Source organism: Colletotrichum tamarilloi (genome assembly GCF_030869305.1).
Source record: "Colletotrichum tamarilloi strain Tom-12 chromosome Unknown Scaffold_9.1, whole genome shotgun sequence".
NCBI lineage: Eukaryota > Fungi > Ascomycota > Sordariomycetes > Glomerellales > Glomerellaceae > Colletotrichum > Colletotrichum tamarilloi.
The window spans coordinates 23,447-40,958 of record NW_026849392.1 but is presented as its reverse complement, the minus strand read 5'-3'; the positions used below and the strand labels follow the sequence as shown (position 1 = coordinate 40,958).

General features: G+C 49.8%; 4 protein-coding genes across 4 annotated transcripts; 1 reads left to right on the top strand and 3 right to left on the bottom strand.

Moving 5' to 3' along the window:
• Positions 1-2,726: 2,726 nt before the first annotated feature.
• CTAM01_03753 (oryzin) lies at positions 2,727-4,242 on the bottom strand (the record flags this gene model as incomplete). The annotated part of the gene is made up of 5 exons (XM_060519784.1): positions 2,727-2,869; positions 2,949-3,029; positions 3,133-3,247; positions 3,349-3,891; positions 3,979-4,242. The coding sequence occupies 5 exons, from the start codon at positions 4,240-4,242 to the stop codon at positions 2,727-2,729; spliced, it is 1,146 nt and encodes a 381-aa protein (XP_060385205.1).
• Positions 4,243-6,304: 2,062 nt separating this feature from the next.
• Positions 6,305-7,957, bottom strand: CTAM01_03752 (uncharacterized protein; the record flags this gene model as incomplete). The annotated part of the gene is made up of 6 exons (XM_060519783.1): positions 6,305-7,011; positions 7,082-7,221; positions 7,281-7,362; positions 7,424-7,643; positions 7,699-7,859; positions 7,909-7,957. 6 exons carry the CDS (start codon positions 7,955-7,957, stop codon positions 6,305-6,307), a joined length of 1,359 nt encoding a protein of 452 aa, XP_060385204.1.
• A 2,316-nt stretch (positions 7,958-10,273) lies between these two features.
• CTAM01_03751 (uncharacterized protein) lies at positions 10,274-12,984 on the top strand (the record flags this gene model as incomplete). The annotated part of the gene is made up of 7 exons (XM_060519782.1): positions 10,274-10,323; positions 10,383-10,657; positions 10,738-11,140; positions 11,191-11,297; positions 11,341-11,391; positions 11,732-12,105; positions 12,169-12,984. The coding sequence occupies 7 exons, from the start codon at positions 10,274-10,276 to the stop codon at positions 12,982-12,984; spliced, it is 2,076 nt and encodes a 691-aa protein (XP_060385203.1).
• Positions 12,985-13,424: 440 nt separating this feature from the next.
• CTAM01_03750 (fungal specific transcription factor) lies at positions 13,425-16,695 on the bottom strand (the record flags this gene model as incomplete). The annotated part of the gene is made up of 7 exons (XM_060519781.1): positions 13,425-14,060; positions 14,118-14,596; positions 14,680-14,734; positions 14,810-15,069; positions 15,136-15,581; positions 15,648-16,319; positions 16,517-16,695. The coding sequence occupies 7 exons, from the start codon at positions 16,693-16,695 to the stop codon at positions 13,425-13,427; spliced, it is 2,727 nt and encodes a 908-aa protein (XP_060385202.1).
• Positions 16,696-17,512: the final 817 nt, after the last annotated feature.

Below are 17,512 nucleotides of genomic sequence, written 5' to 3'. Positions count from 1 at the left end.
TGATATTGGAGAGGCGTTCTCTCCGTGATACCCCCTGGCAATAACGACGGGACACAGGGAAAGGAAATGAGTTTCGGTTACGGTATTTGGGGCCTGGTTGTACGAATAGGTGGGACGGACGCACGGTTGGTTGGCGGACGGACAGTGGGCGTATATGACAACCTGGCATGCCCATGATGACTTGCTTCTTGGTTGTTGGGTACTTCCCATTGGTTTCCCCTTTTTCTTTATTATGTTCAAGGCGAGTATTTCGCACTCGCATGAGGGCTGGGAGGGAGCATGAGATGTCAGGGCTCTCACTCTCAGCTCTGGGACAGTCAATGTCCCAGTCTATTCAGTGACCTTTTTTTTTCTCTTAGATTTGAGCTCATGAACTGAACCCAAAAAATACTTAGAGACGGATGGCTCAAACTTTTTATCTACTTTTTATGGGGATAGCGACGGTGTTTTGTATATATCAGCTGGGAAACCAATCTTTCTTCATCTTTTTCTTCTCTCCGATTCGCTTCACTACTGTATAACTTTTTCAGACGCGTCTGACTTGCCATAGTCTACTTCCTCTTTTTAAAGACTCGAGCATTATTTGTGCCTTTCATTTAGGTTTCTCTTCGCGCCTCGATGCTATTCAAAATCAAATATCAAATACCCGTCTTATTATGAAGATGAACCGCTTTATCAGTGATTTGCGATGGTCGTATCTCTGTGTTGGGTAAGTCCCTTCTTGATTTGGAAGGGCTTGTTGTCATGCTGAGACTGTTCACTTCAAAGGCCGTCGAGGGAGTGGCGTCCCCAGACTTGGAGATGTTGTGTTCTAGAAGGGTTGTGAGGGTTCCATGTCAGGCGAGGACCGTCTGTCGGTGCGACGTGGGCGTGGACGGAGGGGTTCCGGCTGTGTGGCTTGGAGTGGTGGTTGTGGGGGAAGGATGGAAGGGGGTTGGTGATTTGAGATGATGGGATAGATGGTGACCGTTCCAAATCGTACCTTGGGGAAACGGTCTCGACTTTTGGGGAAAAGACGGCGGCACGCGGACGTTGGTCTACGTTACGGGTGCGATGCCGGGGTTCTCTTTGTTTGGGGATTTCTTTCACCGGATTTGAGGTTGGAGGTGAGAGGTGAGGGTTTTGGTGATGTGGCGTTGGGGTTGAAACATACGGCGTTGATGGGGTGATTTGGGGGAAGTTGGGTGATCGGAGACACCGGCGTGGCTTGGGGCTAGAAGGTGGGCCGTTTTTTTTTTTCGTTGGATGTTTCTATTCTTGGTTCTTCGTCGGCATTGGAAACCGTTTACTTTGGTAACGTCGTTCGATCCGGAGGGTGAACGACGGGATACGGACGGGGGGGTTTTGGTGGTGAGATTCTCGGGGCGGAGGGACCGGGGTGCGAGTTTGTTTCGGGGCGGGTGGTTGCGGGGTCCGGGGCTGTGGGGCCCGGAGGGGGCGGGGGTTGGGCATGGGTGTGGAGAGATGCCGGCGGGACGTGTGGTGACGAGCTGGATGCAGGTTGTGGAGACTGTCGATTCGATTTTGGGATATTCGAGTGGCTTCAAGCAACGTTTCTCTCTTTCCGACGACGGGTGAGGACTTTCATAGAAGCCTCTCTGATGTGGCATGCGGGTTGCGTGGCTTTTTCCCAAGTCGGTCATGAGAGCTGCTGCGATTCACCTCTGAGGGGCTTGCCTCGTTTTTTTGTAGGGCGTCTGAGGTGCCTTATATAAACGGCCACTTGTCGAGGATATTTTGTTTCTGAGGGCACAACGTGGGTCGAATGCCAACCAGTTGAGGTTGTGCGCAGTAAATTGAACTGTTCGCGAAAGCATAAGCATCCGGTTCCTCACATCTTACCCAGAGTGCAGATACCATTATCTCAGTACTAAGCAAAGTACCTCATCCGTCGTTTATTCAAGAGCAATACCCAGCGGGTAGAGAAGCGTCCCAACCAAGAGGGGGTGGGGCATAGCTTTAGGATAGGATTTGGGATTTGACGGAAGAAGGGTCTAGCTAGGAGTCCTAGATGATTCGTATCTGCGGCTACCCAGTAGTTTCCAAAAGAAATGGCGAAAGTTCGGCGGGGTTCTTTAACGTGTGCAAGCCCAGACATGGCTGAGTCGGGGGTACAAATGGTTTATTTGTAAGGGTTTATATTGACTTGGTACCTCGACGGTCTTTCTAGTTGAACAGGTTCGCGCAGTGCCTGCCTAACAACAAGTCACAATCTCCATCCACATGAAAGTTTGAGTGAGGGAAGTCACAGCACATAAGACCATAGTAAGATCGAGACGCGGTACCGTGGCCACTGACCTCGAGGAGAGCAGTCTGATTGATCCATTCGGCTTGTCGGCCTGAGAACAGGTCAGTGCTTGATGGACCGGACTTTCAATGTTTCAAAGGATGAAATCAGACCAGACGTGCTGTACTTCTGTTACTAGGGACTGACGATCAATCAACGAGTTACAAGAGATGTTGCTAAGGGGTCTGGTTGTCCCCCCCCCCCCCCATATTTGAGTTGAGCTAATGAGAATCAGATCAGGATAACGAAATCATGCTGACCACCTCCAGTTTGTCCAGGAAAATTCCTCCAATCAGAATGAATTGCTAAGAACAAGAGGGGACTTGTGTCAATTTGTGCCCCAACGAAGCAATGAGACTTCAGAGCATGATGTTGCCACACAGGCTAAGCCTCAGCTTCTCAAGCCTCAAAAATGAGAAATGGCCATATGGAATATGCACTAAAGTCCAGGACCATTTCTCAGGTGCTTAACACCACCCTCCAATTGAGCCCACTGATCCAGAAGTACTCGAACCTCTTGACCTGTACTGGCTTGGCCTGATGAGAGCATACGAGCAATCACACCGACCGCAATCGGGGTAGCTTTGAGCCGCATGAGTTAGCTTCGAGAATTTTAGGGAGAATCAACCGTGAGAGGAAAAACTGGACAAGGAGCTCTTACAAAAGCTTGTGCCTTCCACATCGACAGGCTCCGTCGCACCGCCAGAGGACTTCAGTTGAGCTTGTATCCAGTAATCAACACCTGAGATACGTGGCATTAGCAATCATCTCTTCAAATATCCAAGTCGATAATTTGGAGGCGAGTAACCAGCATGCTTGGATGGGCCAGGCCTTTTATCACTTACGCTTCCCATAGTTGGAGCCTTCAGTTTCATCCTCGACCCAGCGTTTACCATGACGGTCTAGGCCGCCTATGACGATGACTCTCTTATCTTCCATGCTCTCTGGAAGATCCATCAACTCCGGATGAGTATCCCAGTTAGCCTTGTATCGTCAGTAAACCCTGCCAATAAGTCTTCGTGGCTCACAGTGACCGACAGACCGAGATCATGTAGACTTACATTGTCGTTCCCAGCGGCAGCTACCACAATAATGCCGGCTTCAAGAACAGACGAGAGAGCCTTTCGTCGCTCCTTTGTGGTCATGAACCCAACGGATATGTTCATGATACCACTCAACTCCGGCTTTCTCTTCTTTTCGCTGAGGAATTGCTTGCGAACTTGATCGAGCCCCTCTGTCCAGTCGTAAATGACCTTCGAGGACTCCGAACCCCTCTCCGACTGGGTCTTCTCCGACTTCTCTTTCACCTTTTCATCAACCTTGCTTTTTTCCTGCCTCTCTTCATTGATCTGCAAAGCTTCTGTGGCAGTTGCTCCAGCCTCCTTGCGGCCAACAACAAAGATTTCACACTCACGAGCGGCACCAAACTTTTGGCCGGCGATCAAGGATACAACTTTACTGCCGTGGGAACTGCGCTTGTCTTCGATTCCTCGCTTTTGTTGCACCTGCTCATACTCGGTTTTATAGAACGAAACGTTAGGACGGAGAATGGTTCCATTTTCTAAGCCGAGGCGAAGCTTTTGCGATTCATAAGGAACTGGGAACTGAAAGGGGCAGATAAATCAGTTAGAAAACTGAAAACTTGCCCTAGAAAGCGATAAGCAAAAAGGTCCGTCGTGACAACTACTCACATCTAGATGCTCTTCCTTGACTCCCCCTTCAGTCTCAAGACGCATCGCTATGTCTTTCTCCATAACGTAAACAACAACAGGTTTGTGCGTGTCGATGGGCCGCCAATAAACGTATCTTCCAGTTGAAGGTTGATTAGCACCTTTATTCGAGATTGTATGTAGAGCCAGGTTTTCGGCGCGGCCAGATTGGTATCTGAAAGATTTGTTTCCAATCTTGACGTCTCTAACCTCGTCGCTCATGATGGAAGAATTTGAGGCCTGCATGTTGACGGTATCGAACCCAGCTAAGAGTTGGCATGGAAGAAGGCTGTAGTAAACAGGGGTGCGGAGATTTGACTGGGGGAAGCTGAATAGTGTCTAGCTTGAAGTGTTTGCTGTGTCTTGAAGTTCAAACCTGCGTCCAAACCAGGGCTTTTAAGTACCCGCGATCCCTGTACTGCCATTATGTCTCCTCCACCATCCAGGCGACAATTATCATTGCGTAGATTTACAATACTGCCTACGAGTCTCAGAATTTGTGAAGCATACGAAGAATCCAACGCCGACTACCCAGACGGGCTCATACGTTGGGATGGCTCAACAGACCTTCGGCCAGAAGCCCTGCGAAGCCACTAGTTGACGCAAATCGCCACAGCCAGAACGCATCAAGACGCATCGAGGCAGTGAAAGAATATCACACCACGAGTTGATGCATCCAGTGTCAGGAAGATCAAGTTCAGCTGCCGACACGGATGTGGCTGGCTGAGCCTTAGCATTCAAGCGCTTAGTGTGGAGGCTAGAGTGGTGGTATTCAGCAACGACTAGGGCGCCACCACAAACGACCTGAGTCTGCAAGAAAAATGATCGCCTCACGAAGGATTGTAAGCTTGATGAAAGGGTGTTCTCACTGTAAATCTATGTCTTCAATTGTTGTTGTGCGCATCCGTTTTCATTGCACTACTAGTATGCATCTCGATGCCTTATCACACTCGAGCTAGAAGGCGAGTAGCTTCAGAAGCCGTGTCAAGACCCGCTGTGATCACACGTGCTAACTAACTTTCGTCACTACCATGTCAGCGAGAAAGACGGAAGGGAGTGTGCTGTGGGCTGTGGGATAAGCGTGGCACAAAGCGTCATTGGAAAGGGAGTATCCCAGGAAGTTGTTTCCGGAAGTATTGAACTCAGAATGTTATCAAAGTACTTTGATACATTGTGACGGCGTGAAGCAATGGGATAATACCCGCGTGGATTCTCTAAGTGATACAACTACCTTAGTTAAGGCCAAGCCCAAGTACTAGTTTGTGACTCGAATTTGGTTTGGTTGCTTCTGTGAAAAACTCTGAGATGATTTCGTCAATTAGCGAGTCCATAAGCGTGCGGTTTATACACTGCTGGTCATGTGTACCAGCTGACTAGAGACATGTTTAGTTGAAAGCACATAAAGGCTGCTAGGTCACAAGTGTCGCGACTGAGAACGTCGAAGCTGCGAAAGCGTCATGAATCTACAAAGACTACTGCGGTTCGCAAAATAACAGGGCACAAGTTCTGACTCAGACTAGGAACTTCCACAGCACCGGCTGCAGCAAGAGGTCCATCTCATCATTTCTCTCTCTGGATCACATGCAAAATCTTGAATGTAGCATCTCGAAGTGAGCGAATGGGCACGGAATTTGGAATAATCAAAGCGTTGTATGTTAGCTCCGATTTGATGTGAAAATGTCTCTAGTCTGAGTTTGTCAAGAATGCGCAGAGGGTGATGCTTTCGTTTGCGTACAGAGACTTCAAAGATTGACTGAGGCAACTCATATTCCCTTCAAAGGCTGATAGCAGTAGGTCTTCTGATTGTATGTCGAGTCAAACATCTCTCTTAGGACGTCAGAGAGATAAGCCAAAAATCATGGCAAACCTTCAATCAATGGGCTGCTGACTTTGAAGGTCGCATTCGAGCTGCTTTGGTTGCCCTGAGCCAACGTGACGCCTTGGCGTTTTTGCATCATGTTTCCAGTCACAGGAGGAACCGCAAGATGGAGACAAGCGAAACCTAGAATAGAGAAAGGGCAAAGTGTAATTCCTCGACTACATTAGGTTTTATATCCAAGAATGCTGCTATGAAGGCTTCTCTGGCCGCGCATCGCAAATTCATGCACAGACAATTAGCAAGCCGCCAATGGGCTTGAGACAATAGATTTTGGTAAGGACTGTGTTAATTATGATTCTGAGTTATTCCAACAAGAGATTGAGGTAGTATGATTGAAAAGAGCGTGCTTTAGACAACCTCATTGTCTACCACAACTTACAAGACATGCATGCGCCAAAATATTGAACCTGAACTGTACGGAGTGAATCCCTAGAACCTAACCGTAGTTCCCGCCTTATCAGAAAAATCTTGGAATCCAGTTTGCAAAATTGGATTGCTCGGTTGTTCGATGGTATCAGTGTCTTTGTGCACCGGCCTGGCCAATGGCAGTAACTCCTTAAACAGGAAGGGAGCCAGATATGGGGGAGATCGTGTTTCATCAATCGCAAGTTCAGGCTTTCGACTGATGATGTCGACTTCGGATACGATGCGATTCAACATGAATCGAACGTCCTGACGGGCTGTCTCGAGCCCCGCAGGAGTGGGATCGTACGGCTTAGAGGCGCGACTGGGATCTCTGACGATAGCAATAAGCGATGCTTCATCATCTGAATCCGCACCGTCACTTTTGCCCTCATTGTTGGTACTCGCATTTCGATCTCGCTGCTGGCGGGCGGCTGGGGATTCCACAAGAACCTCTAGTCCTGCACTTACATTGAAAGCAAGGACTTGGAGGTTCTTAGCAATCGTCTTGAAGTCGAGATAAGCCTCCTGGAGGACAGTCGTGTAGACTCCGGCTTTCTCAAAGCTGGGAATGAGGCTATGAATGCTCTGTCCAGCTTTTAATGCCGTCTGGAATGTTCGCAAAGCTGAGTACTTGGTGAGAATAGCATGCGTTCGCATCGGGGTTCGAGCGACCAAGTCAGGGAACTTGAGAGCGGCCGCTCTCATAGTTTCCAGAGTCCAATCTTCTTCCGCTATGATGGGAAAAATGTTAAAAATCCCAATCGAGTGCATTTTGGGACCGCAGTAGACTGGTTTACGTACGTTTTTTCAATTCTTGACCACCTCCTGACCACGTTACTGACACAGTCGTCTCATTTTCCTCGAGAAAATCTCTGTCGTCTTTCCCAAACTCACCATCTGCGTCCAGCTCTAGCTTCTCCTTGGTAAACTGAATGGCCGCACTTGTGCGTCAAAGGTTAGTCAGCTTGCAGGAATGATGAGAAAATCATGTGGATCGTACTTGGCTTTGATACTGGCCGCCTTCTGGCGATCCTTGGCCTTGATAGAAATAACAGCGGTGAACTCGCCGCCCTCCTGAAAGCCTTCGATATCATGTTAGACGGCTTGAAGAACCAGTCATCAAAAGGGGCCGATTGAACATACCAGAGATGTAGCTGTCACCATAGACTTCAGAGAAGTTCTCTGCTTTGACCTCAGGGATGGGGTCAAACTTGGTAAGAGAATGATCGTAGATCACCTGATTGACAACTTTGACGGATATCATGAAGCTGATGTCACTCTCTTTCACCTTTGAGGTGTTGATGAAGTCCCCTTTTCCCGTGGCGTCGAACGTGTCGTACTTGATGGAGAACGCTGCATTTATCTAAACAAACTCAATATCAAACCTCGGATATGGAAGCATGGTTTGAAAGTCCTACATTCATTGCATTGATGACATCGGTGACCTTGTCGATGACCGAGGTCTTGTAAGTGACGGCCTGCGCTTGGCCTGGAGGCTTAGATTTCTCAGATACATCTCCACTACGTTCTTTGACAACAGCGTTGTTGATGCAGAGCTGCTGAGTGAAAGAGTTGAAGCCTACTTCAAAATTAATGAACGTGGGGATCCAACATAACGAATCACCCACCAGAGCCAAGCTGCATGGCAGTGTTGTATGGTGCAAGGATAGTCGCCATGATGTGGACGGGTCTGATATCCGAGAGCGCTTTTGCTTGAACTGTAGGTATGGATAATAGAGAGATACAGAATTGACTGCGAAAAGTTCCAGTGGACACTTTGATAGTCGGAAAAACGAGGCTTAAATACAGAAACATGGTCATTGACTGCGGCAGCTGTCGTTCAGAAAGGGATGCATCGCGCTTAGAAACGAAGCCTAGGGCCACCTAATTACCAATCAAAGTTTTCAACTGCTTGAATCCTTCAAAGTACTTGAAATATAGTACAAACATAACATGAGACAAAAAGCAGGGCTGGGAGCTGAGGAACGCGGCAAATTACACACCCGCAATAGTCAGGCGTGGGCACCAGGAGCTTCTCAAAATCCACGCTGAACGAGGCGTAATGACGAACACACTTGGTCACTATGTGCATGGAAAAACAGCTTTCGATCTTCTTACCAGAAAATCTACAGTGCTGATCTTTATCCAGGCCAGCCTTGTTACGTCCTTTCACTAAGGTAAGTACACCATAACATGACAACCAAGCAATGGAATTATTCCAAATCAGCGCACTAGCCTCGTAGATTGAACCAGGGCTCCATGCCACCAAAGATATCTAGCTACCTAGGTGGCATACTGTATCTCAATATAGTGGCGTAGCCCTGAAAACGGTAGGAGGAGCAACTCCACGACGAGATCATTGTCATAAATCAGTTCACAGTTCCTCCAAGTGATGCTTTCGTGAACCGATGTTCCCAAGCCTAAGCTTTCTGTTTTCATGCCGACGCGTTTGGCCAAGCCCCAGCCACTTTCTCTGTTGAGAAGAGCGGTCTCAACCAGATCATCATGCTGCATGTCAGATGATGTGCCATTGTCTGACGCCCAAGAAGAGAGCGTATCGAATGCAGCAAGAGATGCAGCTTTAGAAGAAGCTTCGGTCCGTTCGTGATCTTCGTATGATTTGCTAACCGAGAAGAAAGCAACCTTGAGAGTCAACGAGGCGGCGGTGTCCAGAGACTGACTTTGTGATGAAGCTGCCGCACCTAGCATGGTTGCGTTTGCGCCACCAAGTACGAGCCCTGCCACGAAATATTGACCGTATACTTCTGAAAACGCTCTTTCGGTTGCCTTCTGGTCCAAAGATGATTGCAAAAGTGACACAGCGTGACGGGAAAGTCTAGGCTCATCGACGAATGTGACTATGCCACTTCGATAAGTGGTCCGGAAGCTGAGTTTCGATGACTATGAGAGTGTTAGGAGACTGATAGACGTGCGTGATTGAGGCGTCAAAGCTTACACTATCGTCGTCTTGGACTGCCTTTTCGTACTTGGCGCGACCTGATGCGCCGAGGAATGAGCCACCAACCTGGCCGACAAGGTCCAAGTCGACATGCTCCAACGAAGACCTTGCACCGAATGTCTCTGTAGAAGTAATGGTACCCATTGAGCAGCCCTGGAAGAATAACTCTGAGTCTTTCAAGGATTTGGCAGAGAAAGCCGACGCTGCTTTGCTAAGGAAGTAGGCCTTCTGTCCAACGCAGTCTGGAATGAATAGAGAATCTCCTGGCAAGACGATTCCTTTTTCCCAAGCCAGGATGATCGGTTTTTTGCATTTCGCCACATATTTCAAATCCGGGACAAGTGGATTTTGAGGAAAGGCCTGGAGTAAATTCATGATACTATATCGTGTGTGGGAGCGTCTGATGAGCTCCAGAAAAGGATTAATTAGATCGAGGCAATTTTGGCCCATTTTATTCTCATTCTCGATACTAGATAGTGCCTCCGTTGTCGAAAGCAGTTTCACTCTGTCATGGGGAAAAGTCTAGGCTCAACTAAAGAAGCTGTCTATGCGTAATGCCTGACGTCAACATTGATATTACAACGATGGCCTCGCGATCAATCTTGATGGCTCACCTTTCTCGATCGCATAAGATATGGTCCTTGACCGAAAACGAAGTGGCTTCTGTGACCGAAGATCTTTAGAATATTGCAAATCAAAGTCAGATGTGACGGGTGGATCTACTAACAAACCAGGCGATGGACTTAGTCTTGTGGCGGCTGAGACAAGCAGGCCAACGCACAGCTGAGAACCATCACACTTGAACCATTTTAATCACTCCAGCCTAAACCCAAAACATTGGAGTTGAAGAATAAGAGAAGTTGAGAATCGGAATAAAGTAGTATGAAATTGGCGTAACGAGCCGAGTCTTTTCTCCGCAATAAAGTATGTATAGCTCGCATTTGGCCGATGGCCAGGGTCAATTAGCATCCATCTGCGTTCAATACTTACTACTCACTAATATCTAAAGCCTAAAGAACTCGAGATATCTCACAATGGCCCTTCTTCTTGCCCCCTATAATGAGGCTATGCGCATTGGCATGGGGTCAGTTCCAAAACCTTGACCTGGTGACTTTACTAGACGGATCTAACAAATGCGAGCAGTTTCAACAGCTACACACAGCAACTTTGTGTCAACGATGTAGTTCGAAAGCAAGGCAAAGTCCGAGCGACAGACGCTGACCTTCAGCCTGTGGAAGAGAAGCAGGCCTCGCCAACTGCCGGACTTAATGAGGAGCTCAGACCTCTCTCAAAAGATAGTGGTACCATTGTCAGAACTCATTCGGACGGCAGCCAAGCTGGAGTCAGTCAGACAGTCAGCTGGGATGCGGGTTTCGTTGATAACTTGAGCGACGTCTCGAACTACTTGAACATTAGCGGTAAGATTACCTTCGTACCAGCCCATCGACGAGAAAGATAGGGACAAGTTGCGTACTAATTTTGTGATGTGTTCTCCTAGGTGCTCTGACTATCACCTGTGCTGCTATTGGTGGAGGTGGGGGAGCTGAAGCTCATTTTGTCGATTCGACTAAGTTTATCAAAAGCGATGCTCGTTACAGCATTCAAGTCAAGGTGACAAACCAAAGACTCATTGCTAGCGACGTGACGACCTTCTGTCCCATACCCAACATCCCTGCCTCCAAGTTTAACGAAGTGTACGGAGACTCATTCATTTCAGGGTTCATTGAAGGAGGGGTATTGAGCGCTCTTGTTCTCAAGAAGTTGAAACAGAAGGGAGACTACAAAAACATGGGTGGCAAGCTCTCAGTTGACATCGATCTCCAGGCGGCTAAAATTTCGGGATCAGCCAAGGGAGACAAGGTTGACGTGAACGATGAGACAAACACTGAGACTACCATCACGTAAGGAAAACTCCCATACTGATTTTGTGTTGCACCGCTGACAGCATTAGAATCTCCTGGTCAGGAGGCGGTGACATCAAGCCTGACGACATCGGCGACTGGAATATTTCAACGCTGACCAAGGTTGCAATGGAGTTCCCAGACAAAGTGGCTATTTGTGAGTGATTCCATATTCTGACTGAACCTAATGATCCAAGTAGGCAAGCTAAGCAAGCCTGTTTTCAACGCACTAAAGGCCCTCAAAGAACTTAGTACGTTTCATTCAAATCCTGCCAACAAGGGATAAAATACGTCCTGGTAACGATTTACCGGTAATCTGACGAGGCTTAGTGCTATACTCACGAAATACACATCCCTGCGCAGTTTTCACGAGCAGATGGTCAAGGGTTCTCCTCTTGATTACGAAATTGCGGGCATCTACACAAACTCTCTTCTAGATGCATATATGGTATTTGCCTCCTTCTTTTTTGTGGTACTCTGCGGCTTATAGATCCTTGTTCCAGGAATTCAAGGTCATGTGGGCAGATCTTAATGAAGGCAAGTTATGCCCTCTGCGATGCCAGACACTCCTTGACTAAATATTTTCAACAGTCTTGAAGGACGTGAAGAACGGAAAAGCGATCATGAAACTACGCAACGTCAATGAAAAACTTCTGACATACCGAGAAGACGTCCGCAAAGACTACGACAAGCGCCTTGCGAAGTTCAACGAATACAGCTCTGCTCTTCAGAAGTCAGCAGCTTACAACAGTCTGATCTCTGTTGAAGAGCCTCTCCCACCGAACAAAGTCGAGCCCTACCCATGCGACCAGTTTGGCCTTGACAAAGCATTGCAAGATTGTCGGTTCGAGATGATTAAGATCGTGCGAGAAGTCAATGACGTTACGTCTGATCCAAAAGTGGCTATCGACCCTACGAGAAGTTTGAGATATCTCAGTCCTTACATATTCCAATTGCTTCTTCCCGTAGGTCTAATGTGCTGCTAGATGGAAACCAGGGCTGTTCTCCAAGCTGACCGAAGACATTAGACAGACAAAGAACCCTTACCATCCCCAGAGGAGATTGCCAAGATGAAAGCCGATCTGGAGAACAAGATACAAGAATGCGCACAGCAACAGTCAAAGCTCATCGATGCTCAACAAGAGAAAAACAGGCTTCTCGAGGAAAAGAAGTCAGTCGAAGAGAAGCTTTCAGATGAACAGAGCAGAGCCATTTCCGGTGTCCAAGAGTCAGCCGATAGCACTGTCCGAGAGCGAGAAGTGAGAGAAAAGCTAAGCATCAGTGAAAAATCTCTCGAAAAGCTTGAAGAACGGCTTCAGAATCAGGAAATCATGTCAAAAAATACTTTGGAAAAGGCCCTTGAAGAGGCAGAAGAAAGCAAGGCTCAATTGGGAGGTCGGATCAGTTCGCTCGAGAAGGCTGCAGTCATGAGCGATGAAAAAGCCGAGAAGTTCCAAGATAAGCTGAAGGCTGCTGAATCCGAAAACACCCAACTGCAGACACGCGTGAGCAAGGCCGAAACTGACCTTCGGAACAGTAGCCAAGAAGCCGCTCGGGTCAAGCAGGAGCTCGCACAGCTCCGCAGTGAGTTGAACAGCGGTCCCGAGATTCTAATTCTCAATATCATCTGGGGCGACCGACAGTTTCTATGGGAACCAGAGGTTAAGGATAAGGTCTTGATGTATGCACAGAATAATCGGGAGTTCACCTGGGATAACGATTTCTTTTGTGGCATTGACCCAAAAGAGAGAGTTTTCAAGAATGGGTACATCGCGTATTGGAAGCGGGGCAAAGCGCCTGTCATACTGGTAGGAAATGAGCGGACCCAAGGGCGTTTCAGATGATTTCAGTCTATGAATAACGAGTTTGTAGGTATCCATCATGGTTGAAGTTGACTGTCGATGCTTCCAGACATCCGAATTTATGTGGTGTATTGCTCAATAAACTATCAAGAATACCCGATCAGAACGTCTTTGAAAGGCTCAGCTAATTATTCAAGGACCGAATATCCTACACGATCAGGTTCACTTGGGCTTAGCTCCAAATAGTACAGGCAAGATCTCTGAAAACTGAAAAGAGGGGCTAAATTGAGGGGGCGGGGTAGCTTCGACCACCTGCCAAAATACGGACCATCAACCTCCTCAAGACTCTCTAGCATCGCGCAATGCGAAGCATATGCGGCCATACCCATCTGGCTGAAGCTTGAATATGGTAATGAGCGTTGAGATAGTGATGATTGCCCGATGACGCGGGCATTGATATGCCCCCCCCCCCCCCAAAAGGGCTAGAACACTACGTCGTTGCCTGGCCAAAGAACATCATACCCTGCCCCTTCATCTAGGTTAATCGACCCGCCCATCACCGCCAAATTGGCAGGATCAGAAAAGTTCATGTCCGCCGGCCCGATGAATTGCCCCAGATCATCTAGATCTCGCCATGAGAAGCCCCTGACCAGAAGATCGGGCTGATGAGGGAAGGCAGCCATATTCGAATGCGCATGACCATGCGACATCCCGCCAAACCCTTGATGATGGTCGGCATGTCCACCGAGACCTCCATACCCATTGCTGTTACCGGCACCGGCCGAGCTCGGTACAGTCGGTACGTGCACCGACACGGACCCGGGGCCGCCTGCCCCGTTGTGGAGACCGAAAGCCGGACACGACACTCCGGTGTTGGTGGCATCGACTGCGTGACCGTCAGGACCGGAGATGGTGACGTTGGATTGTAGGGTAGGTCCCTGACTCCGTTGCTGCTGTTCCTCTGGTTTACTACGCCATAGCAGGGAAAGAAGGCGCGCGTAGCGCTGACCCAGGCTGTGTGGGCTCAGGGACGAGCGTTGGAGGCCTTCGATTGTGACGTTGATCGAGCGGCGGACGCTTTCTGAGGCTTCGCTTCCTAGGGCGCCAGCGAGACGGGCCTGTTTGTATCAATCAGCAAAATGTGCGAGAGAGTAAAGGTAAGATGACTGGCATACCTTGAAGAGAAACACGGCCGCGTAGATTACGTAGAGGTAATACTTTAGCGGCATGTACCTCAATCCGGTAGCCGGATCTACAGAGGAGTTGAGGATGTTTAGAAGAGAGTTGGCCGCGTCCATTGATTCGTAAATGAAGCGGGCGTCGGGCGTACTAGCGAGGTCTGCGAATAGGGGGCTGCTGATAGTCGTCGTTGGAGGCTGCGGCAGTGGTTGTGGTGGGTGTCTTGCTGGCGCTTGGGTTGCCGTCGTTGTCTCGTGTCCGTTGTGTTGCTGTTTCTGATCTTTTGAGGACATGTTCTGCTGTTGACTCTGCTGGCTCTGTTGATATTGTTGTTGGTTATGCTGCATCTGTTGCTGCTGTTGTTGGCGGGCTTTGGTGATCGCGCGGTTGATTGTTGCTTGGAAGGCGAAGGCGTTGATGTAGAGGCGGAGGAATTCGTAGGAGAGGTTGAGGCCTGCTTTTATTAGGGGCGTGACTGGAGGTTGAGTATTAGTTGGGCTCATTCATGGGGTGTGAACCCGAGGGCACAAGGGTGGCTTGAGAAGGTTGTCGACTTACAGTTGAGGCTTCCCCAGACGATCTTCCATTTACGAAGTACTGCAAAAGAGTCATCCTATGGTTGTTAGCCAAATAAGGTGACGAGGAATGGCACTCGAGGCTGATGGAAAGACTGTCAAGAGCGACTTACTATATACCTCACGTACTCTCCGCCGAGATACAGCTGAGCTCTATGACTTGATGATGAGTATAGTATGTCATGAGCATTGCTGAAGAGCTGTATCAACTCAAGCTGAGCCTGGAACAGCTGTCCGAGGTTGTCTCCCCCGGCTTCCTGTATTCTTAGAGATGGGAAGTCCGCAGAGCGTGGTACTGTCGACGGTCCCGGCCCACGGGACCAGAACCCCTTGCCTACACGGATCGACACTTCCCTATCACTCATGTAGCAAGCTGATGACCCAAAGACACAAACGTCAGCACGACTGCCTCTTCACTTTTCACCAAGGAAAGGCTTACCAGCCCAAACCAACCTCTTCCTCCGAAACGTTTCCGACGACGGGCTCGTCTTATCCGACAACAGCCCCGTCTGCTCCAGACTCTGCAGGTACCCCAGCCGTATCGCGACGCCGATCTGCATCCACGCGCCCTCGTCCTCCTCGCCGCGCCCGACGGTAGGCTTCTCCTGCAGTCTCTGCGGCGCCCACTGCGCGAGGATGAGCAGGGCCTCGACGGCGCCGACGGTGGTGGACCCCTTGTAGATGAGCTTGGAGATGAGGGTCTCCATGTACCGCGAGCAGGCCTCGTGGACGCGGGTCATGGATGGCTCGTCTTTGGAGGCGACTGTGAAGATTGCGGTGACGAGGTGAGGTTCTGAGTCGATGAGGGAGGAGACTGTGGCGGGGGTGTGGGTGAGGATGCATTTGTCTGCTACGGGGAAGAAGGGGTGGAAGTGGTCGATGTATCTGGTTGTGGTTAGCCCTACGATAAGGGGGTTTTGAAGAGGATGGAGTGAGTGAGGGGTGTCATACAATGTGAGCAGACGTGAAGCGACAGGCAGACTTAATACACCGTCTGATATTGGCGGATAATGGGTCGCCGCAGGTGTCGATGGCTTGCGTGACCCTTTCCTAGGACTGCACTTATCCCGACCCGGAGCATCACTCACAGACAGGTGTCGCATATCGTCACGCCGTTCCTCCCCATCGAGGTCAGCAACCTGCGCCAGGAGATTAAGCGCGTCAGAAGGATTCAACAAGTCACTGGAGGTGATGTGGCCCTCGATATCGCCGGAACTCTTGAGGGACCGGGTCGACCGGCCGCCGGGGCTGTCCGGCTGCGAAGTGGAGCCGGGCCAACTCGCCGGTCTCTCTGCCGGGCCGTCGTCGTCCTCTTCGGGGGAGCACGACCAGGGCTCGCCGCCGTCGTTGCGGTGCCGAGAATCCGCCGGGCTGGTGGAGCGCTGGTGGGAGGAAATGCCGACGTCTCCGGCTCCCGGTCCTGAGTCGTAGGCTGCCGGCCCGGTGACGGTGTTCGAGTGTTGCTGTTGTTGTTGATGCGGGAAGACGGCATCGTCACCTTGTGGTAAGCGGACAAACTTACGGGGCCGTCGGCCGCCTCTCCTTGATGTTGCTAGGACGCATTCTTTTTGTTCTCTTACACAGCGACGGCAGGGTGGTATACCTGGGTTACCACCATAGTCTCTACATGAGGGCGAAACAAGGTGGTGTTAGTCAAAAGATAAGCTGGGTCTTGGCAGGCGTTTCTCATGAGTTTCCAACCGACACTCATATCTTTAATCCAATTACCGGCCTGCACGCCGTGGCATGTTGGTGTACATGTGTGTTCATGATATCTCTCATATAGTAGAGGGGTAACTGGTACGGCGAAGTTTACTCACAAGTCACATCTCGTCTTCCTGAGCCGGCAGGAGACGCAAGCGCGCGATACCCGCCTCTCTTTCCCAGTAGCCGTCACCGCGTGAGGCAAGCGGTGGTGCTGCTGATGCGGGGGACTGACCATCGTCGTAGAAGGCCGGCGGTCGGTGACGGGGGCGGCGGCAGCGGTGTCCACAGACATGGTGTTGCGATTATTACGTCGGCGACTCGGTGTGCTCGGTTTCTCCTCCTTCTCCTCCTCTTCCTCCTCTTCGGTCCAAGCGTGTGGGCGCGAGGGGGCGGCGGCGGCGGCGGAAGCGGCAACGGCAGGGCGCGGTGAGTGTCGGGCCAACGCGGCGGTTGGTGATGGACCGATGGTTTTTGGACTGAGTGGAGCACAACTGAGGGGGGACTCTGGGGACTCTGGAGGCGTGAGAGCCCGGATGCGAATGGGGTAAAGAGAGCATCGGCACGGCAATCCAGGGCTAGTCGTCCGTCATCTACGGAAGTACGGCAATGTGGCTGGCTTGTTTCGGCGATAGTTGGGGGGTTTTAATGTTTTTTCTGTCTAGCGGTGGTATTGTCGGCGTAAAATTCGATGCATGACGCACCTTTTGATGGTGAAGGTTTACGCACTACCCTGTTTTGCGACTCTCAAGACTTCACAAATGTATACTTTTTAGGAGTAGGGTATAATTCGCAGGTATTACCGATCGAGAGCTAGCTCGTCCCAAATCCCCTCTTCCTTTGAACTTTGAGTTTTATGGCGGCACAGCTGACTTCTAAGGGGGAAACGGTAGGGAGTACTTGACAGCACTCTACAGTCTGCACTAATACTATCCGTACTAACTAACATAGTGGTAGCTGCATAGGATTCGAGACCCTGTTGAACTCTCTACGAGCTTGGTCTCAACATCCATGTCTAATCGCGTGGACATCACCAACGAGACTAAAGCTGCTGCTCGTCATCTGCGACGAAGCAGAAAAGTTCCCATTTTCTTCTCGCAAGTAATAGCGTT